The sequence below is a fragment of the Equus caballus genome, chromosome 17 (assembly GCF_041296265.1).
Source record: "Equus caballus isolate H_3958 breed thoroughbred chromosome 17, TB-T2T, whole genome shotgun sequence".
NCBI lineage: Eukaryota > Metazoa > Chordata > Mammalia > Perissodactyla > Equidae > Equus > Equus caballus.
Genome location: NC_091700.1, coordinates 89,848,865 through 89,861,317, shown reverse-complemented (window position 1 = coordinate 89,861,317; position 12,453 = coordinate 89,848,865). Strand labels below are relative to the sequence as shown.

At 35.0% G+C, this 12,453-nt stretch overlaps 1 protein-coding gene across 8 annotated transcripts in view; it reads right to left on the bottom strand.

Annotated features, from left to right (window-relative positions):
• PCCA (propionyl-CoA carboxylase subunit alpha) overlaps positions 1-12,453 on the bottom strand; it is a 416,667-nt gene that overhangs the window by 96,429 nt on the left and 307,785 nt on the right. For 5 of the 8 annotated variants that reach the window (XR_011428069.1, XM_023621782.2, XM_070240419.1 and 2 more), the window contains one exon: positions 436-534. The exons of the other annotated variants lie outside the window; for them this stretch is intronic. Coding sequence is in view for 4 of the 5 variants with exons in the window: in XM_023621782.2 (XP_023477550.1) it covers positions 436-534 (99 nt within the window). In the remaining variant the exon portion in view is untranslated. The remainder of the gene's footprint in view (positions 1-435; positions 535-12,453) is intronic. 8 annotated transcript variants of the gene reach the window in all.

The following is a 12,453-nucleotide window of genomic DNA, read 5'->3' as shown; positions in this document are numbered from 1 at the left end:
AGCAAATTAAGATTACTCACTTTTCAAAAGGCATCAATGTGTTATGGAAAGTCAGCCTGAACAGCTCATGTTTCTGTTGATCTAATACTATACAACTTCAATTGCATAGAAAAGGAAGGCAAGAAAGTAAGTTCTATTTCACAACTAAAAACTCACGATGACAAAGAAAACTGCTAATCTAATATTTTTAGAAAACCATGCAGGATGCTTTATTTACAACAAAGGGTAATACACTAACTTTCCTAGATTTCTCAAAAAAAGAAAACCTTGATTCTTCAGAATAAGACTTCACTCAAGATCCTCTAAAATAAGAAAAAAACGTTTTCAACTATAAAATGTATGAGATGGACTATCCCTGTAAGTATTAACCACACAGGTACAGGTAAGGATTGTGGACTTGATGGAGCCCTCTAAGTAAATCATCAGACTATTTACCTGTATCGTCCTCTCAGTGCCATCAATGTTGACAGACAATAAGGGTGAAGCCAGGTTCCACGTGCTGGTCACATTTAGTTTCGACCCATCAACTTCCACCTGTTGTGACACCAAATAAGACTGTTACCACGAAGAAAGACAGAAAACTGATCTCAAGTTCATTGCTGCATACAAAGCAGCAGCCATTTTAAACAGATGGCTCCCAAACAACCTGTCATGTTTACTGCTCCCGCCATGAAAGACAGGGTCCAACAAGAGTCTTCTTAGCCATCTCTGGGGAGAGGTGAAGGACCTGGGCACAGCTGCCTCCGGGTACTGAGGTTTCAAGTGATTTCCAGTAAGTAACAAACAGCCTTCTAACTCTAAACCTATCTGGACATGCTACATTTACTGCAATTAGACAAGTAATGCATATAAATTCCAGTGACATTTTGCAACCCACACAACAGGGCTTGCATATAATATCCTCTCCAAGGACCAAGAAAGAACTTTTTCTGTGTTAATTTTAATGAAGGACTATGCATTGTTATCTTAATTAAACAGAAGCTTTAATTAGGCAAAATTCTTTGATGTTGAATGTTAAAAGTCCATTTGAACTTTGAAAAGTTCTGGCATATTTTTGTTGATCATAAATGACTAATTTCATCAAGTCATCATTTATGAAGATGCAAAAAAAAAACCCCACATAATCTTTTAAAACAGAGATAGTTTAAGAGAAAAATTCTAACTTTAAATAATATAAAACTGAAAAAAAATCAAAGCTAATTTAAAATAAAAACTCCCATTAGTAATTTCTTCCTTTTCACTCACTGATGCCCTACTCTTCAATATGAGAGGTAAGAGAAAAGAATGTTATTATTTTAAGTCCACAGTAAGCAACCCAATAAACAGATATTTAAGTTTCAAAATAAACCTATAGCAGAGCGAAGATATATGATCCCTAACAATTCCTTCATTATCACTTCATTCTCTTAAAAGATACTCACTTATTAAAATAAAAGACACATGGACTTACACTGTTGAGAAGCATACGTGTAGATATGGAAGTTTGTCTGAATAGATGTTTATGTATTTATATATTTTCCCTAGAGTGTGGTCATAAAGTCTAGAAACAAAGATATGCTATCGGCTACATAATGAAGTATCAGTAGGACTTATATTATGCACTGGAATGTGTTTCTGACTTCAGTGGCCTCCCTGTACAAACAGTACAGTTCAGTAACTGGGAAGAAAAAACAGTGGCATCGAAATCACACCGCCTTGGGTCTCACTTCTGTTTTGCTAAGTTGGAGTTGTTTACCAAGCTGGAGTGTTTAACCTCTCAGAGCTTCAGTTTCCAAACTATAATACAGTAAAATATCTAACCAAGAGGGTGCTGTAAAGGTTAAACAAGTTAACATTCAAAAGTCTCTACCAATATTCCTGTCATGGTAGGTCCTAAATATTTTCCCCCTTCTCCTGTCTCTAATGGTTTTACTACCCTTAAATGAGTTTTAAAAATAAGGTCAGATAATCATACTATCTCATAAATTATTTACTATTAAAACACTACATGATAAAAATCTGAGCAGCAGAAAGACTGTAGTTTTGATTAAAGCAGCAATAATACATTTTAAAATTATCCTATTTATTCCCTCACCTCCAAATTAAATATTATGCAATGAAAGATTTCCAAAAGAAGCTTTCAATAGATAAGGTTTTACAAATAGTAAGTGCTTTTTAAAACTGAAAACAATATTTGCTTTGAAATGGCTTCTAAATTTAAGAGGTTAAAAAAGTTCAATAATCCATTATAAAAGTTTTGTTTTATTTGTGAAGAAAGAAAGTTAGAGGCTGTAAAGAAAGATTTTGAATGATAATCATTTAAAATTTGTATTTGATATTAATTTCAAATATACAAAGGCTGGCAGAATAAAATTGCAATTGCTATCTTTAGGGCATATGAGAGGGAACTGAGAAAAGAACCTAATCTACTCAAATCATGTTAAAGGAGAAATCAATTTACCACAAACTGAAATAAACCATTTTTAAGGATGCTCAAACAAAATGTGACATATCCATACAATGGAATATTATTTGGTAATAAAAAGGAATGAAATACTGATACACGCTACTACATAGATGAACCTTGAAAATACGTTAACTGAAAGAATCAAGTCACAGAAGACTACAAATTATATAGTTCCATTTATATGAAATGTCCAGAATAGAAAAACCCATAGAGACAGAAAGTAGATTAGCAGCTGCCTTGAGCTGGGGGTAGAGGTATGGGGATGGATGGAGGGACTGAGGGGTGACAACTATGGGGTACAGGTTTTCTTATTTGGCATGACGAAAATGTTCTAAAATTGACTGTGCTTATTGTGCACAGCTCTGTGAATATACTACAAACCACGAATTATACACTCTAAATGAGTAAATTGTATGGTATGCGAATTATATCTCAATAAAGCTATTAAAAAATAAGTAACAGACGCCACCCTGGTAGCGTAGCGGTTAAGTTCACACACTCCACTTTGGCGGCCCGGGGTTCCCCAGTGCAGATCCCGGGTGTGGACCTAGGCACCACTTGTCAAGCCATGCTGTGGTAGGCATCCCACATATAAAGTAGAGGAAGATGGGCACAGATGTTAGCTCAGGGCCAATCTTCCTCAGCAAAAATGATGAGGATTGGTGGTGGATGTTAGCTCAGGGCTAATCTTCCTAAAATAAATAAATAAATAAGTAAGTAACAAATGAAAACAGAGGGGGGAATTTTAATTTTTCAGAAATTGGAAACAGTACTTTTGTGAGAAATTAAAGATGACCCCAAAACAGAGATACCATACCATGCTCATGAATTAGAAGTGTTTTAGAATTATTAAGACATTAATTTCTCTCCCAAATTGATCTATATATTCAATGTAATTCCAATCAATATTTCAGCAGGCGTTTTTTGTTGTTAGAAATTGATAAGCTGATTCTAAAATATATATAGAAAAGCAAAGGATATAGAATAGTGAAGACAATTTTGAATATTAGCAAATTTGGGGAACTCACACCACTTGATTTTAAGACTTCCCATAAAGCTACAGTAATCAAGATACTGGTTAAGAATAGATATATTCATTAATAGAACAAAATTGAGAGTTCAGAGACCCACACATAAACGGTTAATGAATTTTCAAGAAAAGTGCCAAGATATTAAATGAGGAAAGTACAGTTTGTCAACAAATAGCCTTGGAACAACTGAACATTCACATTCAAAAAAATAAACCCTGACCTTTACTCCACATCATAAAATAAAATAAAAATCAACTCAAAACGATTAAAACTAAACATAAAACTAAAAAACTTCTGGAAGAAAACAAGAGAAAATCTTTATGCCCTTGGTCCAGGCAAAGATTTCTAGACACAAAAAATAGAAATCCTACAAGAAAAAGACGATGAGTTGGACTTCATCAAAATGTTAAGAAAAGGAAAGTTGAGCCATGAGTTGGGAGAAAGTATTTGCAAAACACACATCTGATAAACGACTTATATCCAAAATATACAAAGAACTCACAACTCAATAAGAAAAACAACTGAATTTTTTAAAAAGTGGGCAAAAGATTTGATCAGGCACTTCATCAAAGAAGATGGATAATAAGCACATCATTGATCAGTCATTAGGAAAAGGCAAATTAAAATTATAATGAAATAGCACTACACAGTCACTAGAATGTCTAAAATGAAAAAGAGTGATGATAATAAGTGCTGTCAAACATGTAGAGCAATCAGAACTTTCATACATTGCTGGTAGGAATGCAAAATGGTAAACCCACTTTAGAAAATCCCACAGCAGTGAAAAGATATGTATACACAAAGATTGTTCATGAATATTCACAGAAACTTGTTTATGATAGCAGAATATATATAGCAGAATGTTTACATTACCCTCAAACTGGAAAAACCCCAAAAGTCCTGTGAACTGATTAAAGGATAAACAAATATGGCATATCCACACAATGGAAAGGTAATTAGCAATAAGCATCTCAAAAGCATTATGCTAAATGAAAGAAGGCTGACACAAAAGAGTATATACTATATGATTCTACTCATATGTAATTCTGGAAAAGGCAGAAATCAAATCAGTGGTTGCTAGGGGCTAATGGTACAAGGACGACTTTGACTAGGAAGGAGCATGAGAGAACATTTTGGGGTGATGGAAATATTCTAAGTCTTGATTTTGGTGGTGATTATACAACTATATATATATTTCAAAACCCAAACCAACCGTACCATTAAAAAGAGTAAATTTTACATAAATTTACATAAATTATACCCCAATAAATCTGACTTCTAAAAAATGAAAACAGAGGGAGAAAAATCTACCTCTTCAAAAACTGAAGGGAGTAGTTTTAAACTACCTTGATTTATCTTCCCTTCCTGATAAACTCATTTCTTTCCCTGCATCCTCTGCTATTGGATGAGTGGATGTGAACGTTAACTTGGCAAGAAGAATGGAAGGAAAGTTCCTTCCAGACGGAAACATGAAAATAAAAAAAGGCCCTTTCAGGTCCCTGTGGATTACATGAAGAAAAGGTACAGAGGGAAGATGAAGATATCAGATATTAGAGTCCTCCCTATTTCCTTTTCTGCATGGAACCTTGGGAACAGGTAGGAGAGTGGCAGTGGAGAAAGATGGGTGAAAACATTCTGACAGGTATCAGGTACCCTAAAAATATCTGGGCTGGAGGTCTGCTTCTGAGATACAGTCTGGAGGAGGCTACAGGCTTCTAGTAAAGCCCAGTACTCAGTTTCACAGCATTCCTAACATGGTATGGGAGTAACAGCATATCATGGATGGAGGAAGAGACTGGACAGATGATCCAAGTACATCATGGTAGGAATCCAGAAGTTTCTACCTGTCCTACTCAGATGACTAGAGAAGGTCTGGGTCAGAACGAAGCCCATATGGTACAGGAGACTACATGACTGTAGGCAAATAGTAATCAGGACTATAGGCAGCAGGAGCCTCTTCAATGGCTTCCATGCCAAATAGGATGAACCATTACTCAACAGTCACCAGTCTGGGTCCTTGCAACAAAGTCTTGTAAGGACAGTGTGGATCCGAGTTATCCTGCCCACATCCATAGTTATGAGGCCAGTGTGACCACATTCCCAAAGGTCCCTCTTACATGCACCCAGACTCCACCTTGGTAGAAGCTGGAGGAAGGGGAAGAAAGATGAAACACTACAGTACCTGAAAAGATACTATTTAAACCAAAAGAGCCCAAAGATCCTGTTTTTCAGCAAGTCTTTCTTCCTCCTCCCCCCTTACTAAAGGTAGAGGGATCAGGAAGAAGATTACACATGATAGACAATAAAGAAACTACATTTCCTAGTACATCTGGTAAGTACTGAGTATAATTTTGCAACTTCACTATATAGCTGAAGCAAGGAAGCTATCATAGCTCCACATCATGAACTATGAAACACAGCTGCAAGCTTTAAATAAGGGAAGAGAACATGCTGAAAGCCATTATATGCCTTCTTGGGGCTCAAGCAGTAAACAGATTTCTCCAAAAAGCATAATTCTAAACAGCAAATGCAATGATTCTACCGATGGTATCATTAGGTGAGTGAAATCAGACGTAAGTATAAGCCATAGGAGAGGCAGGGAATGTTTCTTTGCACCACATTTTAATACCATAGAAAGGTATGGGTAGACTGAAGAGAAGAATTCTTGTTACTATGCCATATATATCATTTACACCTAATTCTTTAGCCAAGGGTGACTGAAGCAGCAGATGTAGAGTGGAAGTGGCATTGCATTGTTATGACACTGAGAAGCTGACATAAGGAACCACCCTATCTTTTCAATGCCCAAAACTAGTGTGAAATGAAATCTAGGGCAAAGGAAATAACAGATTTTGTGAGAGAATTAGGGTACCAAGCCTAACAAGGAAAAGTTGCAAGCTGCCCATGCTTATACCCAACCATCTACCCTATTGCAACATAAATAATAATCAGAAAATAACCAATACTGGATCTTCGCATATAACTTGAAAAAAATATTTTTATAAAGAGAAAAAGGTAAATTAAGAGCACACAACACAAGAACTATTCAAAGAAACACAGGAAGAGTCCAGATAAATAATTCTGCAAAGTCTCAAAGACAACCATAGGAAACGTGACCCCTCTTTAAAAAAATGAGCTCAAAGAAGAAAAACAAAGGTTCAAAGAAGAGACTATACACCAACAGAAGGAAACGAAAATCAAGCTGGTAGAATTTAGAAAAAAAAAATGAAGAAATAAATAACATTATAGAGTTAAAAGCCACATTAAGAAGCAACCCAAAATAGAATAAATGTGACTAAAAAGAAAAATAAGGACATGGAGAAATCATTTAAACAAAATGGAAAAGACCAACAATATAGAGAGAATTTATAGAGAAGACAATAGAGATGGAGGAGGAAGAAATGGAATCAAAAGAATACACAAAAGTCTTCTTCAAAAAGACTTTTATAAAGAAAAAAGAATAAATGTAAATTCAAAGATATGACAGGGTAAAACTTTTCAAAATAAATTAAACCTTGAATTTGTAGAATGATGATCTTTACGGAACTTTAAGAATAAAGAGAGAATTATGTGGGTATTTAGGCAAAGATAAGAAATCATGCACAAGCAAGGAAAAACCTTAGCTCAGCATAATTTCGCAAGAGCAACACTGATAGAGAAGACGACAGAGCAATGCTGTCTAAGTACTTAAAAAAAAAAATTTTGCCCCCCAATTTTATACCTAGCTAAGATGTCCTTAAAGTGTATCATATAAATATATTTTGTAGCATGTAAGAACTTAGGGCTCCTTCTTTAAAAAGGAGGCACCTCTATACATACTCATATGAAACCATCCCTGAGAAAACAGAACAGTGTATACATTATGCTATTGTTTGTTAAGAAAAACAAAAACCCTATAAGCGTGTGTTTTTAAATGCATAGAATATCTCTGGACAAATGTATAAGAGGAGCAGAGGGGCTGAGGGACAAGGTTGGAAGGGAACTGCTTTTCACTGCAAATCCATTTCTATTTTTCGAATTTTGTCCTGTACACATTATATATTAAAAAATTAAAAAGTGAGGAGAAGTGTGAGTGCCTAATTCCCTCTCTCATTATAGGATGCAATCAATACCAACTTTAGACCTTTCACTAAGACACATAAAGAACAGTAGTTGTTCTTTTAAAACTTCATTTTGGTTAACAGAAAAATACTTATTTCAATTTCTCTTGTCACAGATTTCTTGATTTCATCTACAGCATCCAATTTTACAATGTATTTCAGACAATCTCTCTTTCTCAACTCTCTTCCTCATCTAAAAATTAGGCAACTGGAGATCTCTTTTAGGTCTAAAATTCTACAGTTTTATGGTTGCAAAGCCCTTTAAGATATATTTAGACAGTTAATTTCTGATCTGGAAAATTCCAATACTAGAAAAGGATTTTTGTTTTACTCAAGCACCTCTATTTGGGGTTTGAAGTTCTTAAGATCTTCCCTTTAACAGACAATAAAAGCTAACAAACGGAGTCAAATTCAGTGTGGTGATAAAATGAAATATAGACCAAGGTAAAGTGACAAATGACATAATACTCTGGGACTTAAGTAAAATTTCACATCTTTCAAGGCAGATAATACTGTAGAAATTTCTAGATCTCTGAAAACACTAGAATATTCTAATTATTTTTTAAAACTCTGTATTTTAAAAACAATCCAATCCAAAGATACAATATCTCTGTTTAGAAACACTGACTCAAACTTAAAGATTTTACATCCTTAGTTGAAACAGACCTAGGACTCAAGTGCACCAAATTTATGTTAATTATCATATTAATACTGACCCATACTGTTAGCAGATGACCCTCTCTTTTTCTTTATCAAAACTGAAGCCATGAGACATAAGTCCTCTTATTTTTTTGCATCATCAACCATCTTCTTTCCTTTACTGATACCTCACACACTGGCTGCTTCCCCTCTGCTTTCTAAGACGTTCAGGACTCCCATATTTTCCCAGCACATGCACTTGACCCACAATGCCCTCCAACTACCAAACTATTTCTCTCTTTTTCTCTGACAAGTTCTAGAGCAAGTGCTCTGTATCTATGTTCTTACTACATACCTTTCCCCCTAACCTTCAATGATCTGGCTGCTCTATTCTGAGAGGTCACAAATCGTCTTCAGCAATTTTTATACTCTCTCAATTCTCATTTTTCTTCACTTCTCAACAGGAAGGAAGACCACTCTGAGGAGGTGATCTTTAAGCAAGATCTGAAGAGTGAGCAGGAATTTGTGTGGTTATGGTAGGTGGGTGGAACTATCCAGAGGGAATATCCTAGAGGGAATATCACGTAAAAATAAAAATCCCTGAGGCAAGAAAAAGCTTAGCTTATTTGAAACCAGTGTGCAGAACACAGAAAACAAAGGAGAGAGTGGTACCTGAAGAGAGTGGAGAGCAATGGGAAACACTAAAGGATTCCAACTGGAGACGGACAACATCAGCTTTATGTTTTTAAAAGATCACTCTGGCTACAGCTTGGAGAATGAACTGGATGAAACAAAAATACAAATTATGTTGACTATGTCTAGATTATTAGTAGTGGAGAGAAGGGGGATATTCAGGAGTAATATAAACTGGGGAAGGAAAGTGGGAAGTGTGAATACAGAGGTCAAGATATGAAATAGTCACTGAAGAAAAAGGAGAAGGGTGAGCTTATTAGAAAAACAGTAAAACTGCTACAGTGTTGGATGCTCAGCTGCAGTGGGACGTCATGTAGATGTAATGATAGGAATCTGCCCTTGGTATGTCATTGTTTCCAGCAACGCTCAGGTACTTTGATGGAGGCATAAAAAAAGCAGGATTTTGAGTTCATCTAAGTTTGTGATTGATGGAAGAATGAAGGGGTTTAGGAAGTTAAGGTATTAGTAAGTGACTGAAAATAATTATAGCCCAAGGACTCTAAGCTGGATAAAGGATGAAAAAACAGGAGCAGGTCCATGGATGGAGAGAAAATATAAGGACTATTGGTTGTACTGAGGCAGAGGCAGACCATGAACTGGTTGCTGGCCTTTAATTGCAGGGGGAGGGATGAAAGGGAGGGAGCCTGAAGGTTGCCAAGAGGGAGGGGAGGTAGTGATGTAGACTGATAATGTGAACCTCAAAGAGCAAGGTTTTTACAAAAGGGAGGGGAAGAGTGGTCTAGAAGGACACAGAAGAAAAACAACCCCACCTCCCATCCCCGAGCTGCACGTGGTATGAGAAAAACTATCACCAGGTTTCTGTGAAGGCAAGTAAGCGGTGGCACACTCAGAGAAAAAGCTGAGAAGACAGGGGAGTTTGTTGATGACAAAACAAGAGATACAGAAGGCACAGTGGAAAGGGTTGAGAGGAAGTGGAGAGACTATATGAAAGAGCATAGAAAACAGATTTAGGAATAATCGGACGACTGGAGAGGCTTTCAAAGAGCTCAACTTTTCTCCATCTCTACCACTCCCATCTTACCAAACCTCCCACCAGCTCTCACCGGGACTACTGCAACAGATTAGTCTTCCCACATATATTCCTTCATATCTCCAACTGGTTCTCCTCACTACAGGCAGAATAATCTTTTGTAAACATAAAACTGACCATTTACAAAATCAGAGATAAAGGGTAAAGGAAGACAATGTGAGAATGATCAAACGCAGGTCCTGCCTGCTTCTGAAAAGGGTAAACTCCAAAAGAGATGTGTAGGACTTCCATCTTTAGTATAAGGACATCATATGTCTCAGCATCTTGTAATCATTTAAAGATTACATTCTATTTTAAGTAATGACATTATAAGTTCAAATTAATCAGAGCAAAGCCATGGTGGGTGGAATTCATGAAATTCATTTCAACATGCTCTATTTTCTGAAAACTTTCCCCTAGCTTAAAGAGATCAGTTTAGTTGAAAATTATTCCTAATGAGAATATTTATATTTAAAAGAGTTCAAAAACTTGATTTCTTTCCTATTTCAAGGAAAGCATTTTCTCATATTTAATAACCTACCTGTAACTTTGTATTTCATTAAAAGCACTGAACTGCATTTGTGGTACAAATAATGTTGATGTGGAACATTTTCCATGAGTTGTTTGGAACATTCAATTTTCCTATCTACGTAATCATAAGGGAAAAAGAAAGTACACACCCTAAATTAATTTGACATTTGAGAGAGATTACTTACATCCTTTACCATTAAAAAACAAAAAAAGCACTTCCTCAGAGATACCTCATGACACAGTTAAAATATTATAGTTTCTATTGCAGTAGGCAGCTGCTAAACAATTTTTTTCAACAATAGGAATATAAAACTTACAAAACAAGATATTTGCCAAAAAGCATTTCCAAAAATAATAAAAATTTGGGAAGATATAGGCTATAAGAAGTGTTTTTGATTCACCCTACAAGTCTTCTTTTTTGTTATACACAAATTCTAAATTATTTTTTGTCATCAAATGTTAGGAAGACTAGCATTGTGAAGAACTAAATCTAAGATAAAAATCAAGGTATTCCACTATTTTTAAAAGACTTTGGTCATATATCTTCCTTCTATTTCTGAAAACAATATGAAGGATAAGAAAGATCTGTGGATCAAGCTATAACTAATTCTCAGAAAGGAATAACTAGTTTCTGCCCCTTTAATAGGCTTTCATAGTGTATCTTAAAAATAATCACTCTGCACAGAAAGTGGAAAAAGATATGCACTTTTCTGATTTGACTATTAGGCTGAAAGGGACCCCAGAAACATTATATTCCAACCCAACCCACTCTTCCTCCTATTTCACAATAAGGAAATTAAAGAGCCATCTAAATTATGTAAGTTATAGAAGCAATTATCTTACAATTCTCCTCAGACTATTTCACTTAAATCCAGGTGTCAAAAGTAAAAGGAACAAATGTAATCTAAATACATATGATACAGTGCTCGCATATAGTAGACTCCCATTGCATATTTGTACCTTGTAAGAAAAGACTGTTCTAGAGATAAAGATGTTTAATGGTTCTTTTTGGGTCTTATCTCTTAATTACTACGAACAAAAATACGATTATTAAATTATACATCAAATAGATCAAGTATATCCACACTCCCCAATAACAAAGAAATCTATGTGCCATGCAGTTAATTAAATTGGGATATTGCCACCATCTAACATCATTATCGTTCACCAACTTTTACATAAACTGCTACTAGATATGAGAAACACAAACATACTTTTTAAAAAATTCTAAAAGTTAAGATGTTGGCAATGAGAAGCATATAATTTTCCTGTTATTTAGATCTAATAACTTTGCTAAGTTAGCTGCTTCAACATTAATTTCTCAGGTAAAACACGACAAAAACAACCAAACATTTTTATTCTATTACAATAATTAATGATTCTTAACATTTTAATATAAACTATAACACAGTCTTATATCTTAATATAACATAAAAAGGGTAGGTAATCTTTATCCTGCTCTTCTAGTTAGTAAAATACTTTACTATTCCAAAATATAGTTATGATACCCCTAGTGCTCCTCTAGAGAGAAATGAGATGCTTGTTTTCTGAAAACAAAGGAGTCAACCATTTTTCATAAGTTTCTCCCTTATCACTATCACCTTGGAAACAATCTTTTATTTCTCTCCCAAATATATATGTAATAATGACAAAAACATCAAGAGGAATTAGACATGATGGTAAAGATCTGTTAATCTATCACAAAAGATTACATTAAATATGCATGTGTTACAAATGTAATTTAATATATCTCAAAGGATGTGAACTGCAAAAACAAATTTTAGGTACTGATCTATAATCAGCCAGGTTGACTAGTTTCTGTTTAATTATCGCCTCACTAATTGATCAGTAACAACTTTAATTTCAGTTGTATGGTTTAAAAAAAATCCCCACATTATTTTGCCCCCAGTTTAATTATAGTAGTAGTTTCTTTTGCATTGGTGTGATAAGGTCATTCTCTGCAGATAATACTGTAAATTATAT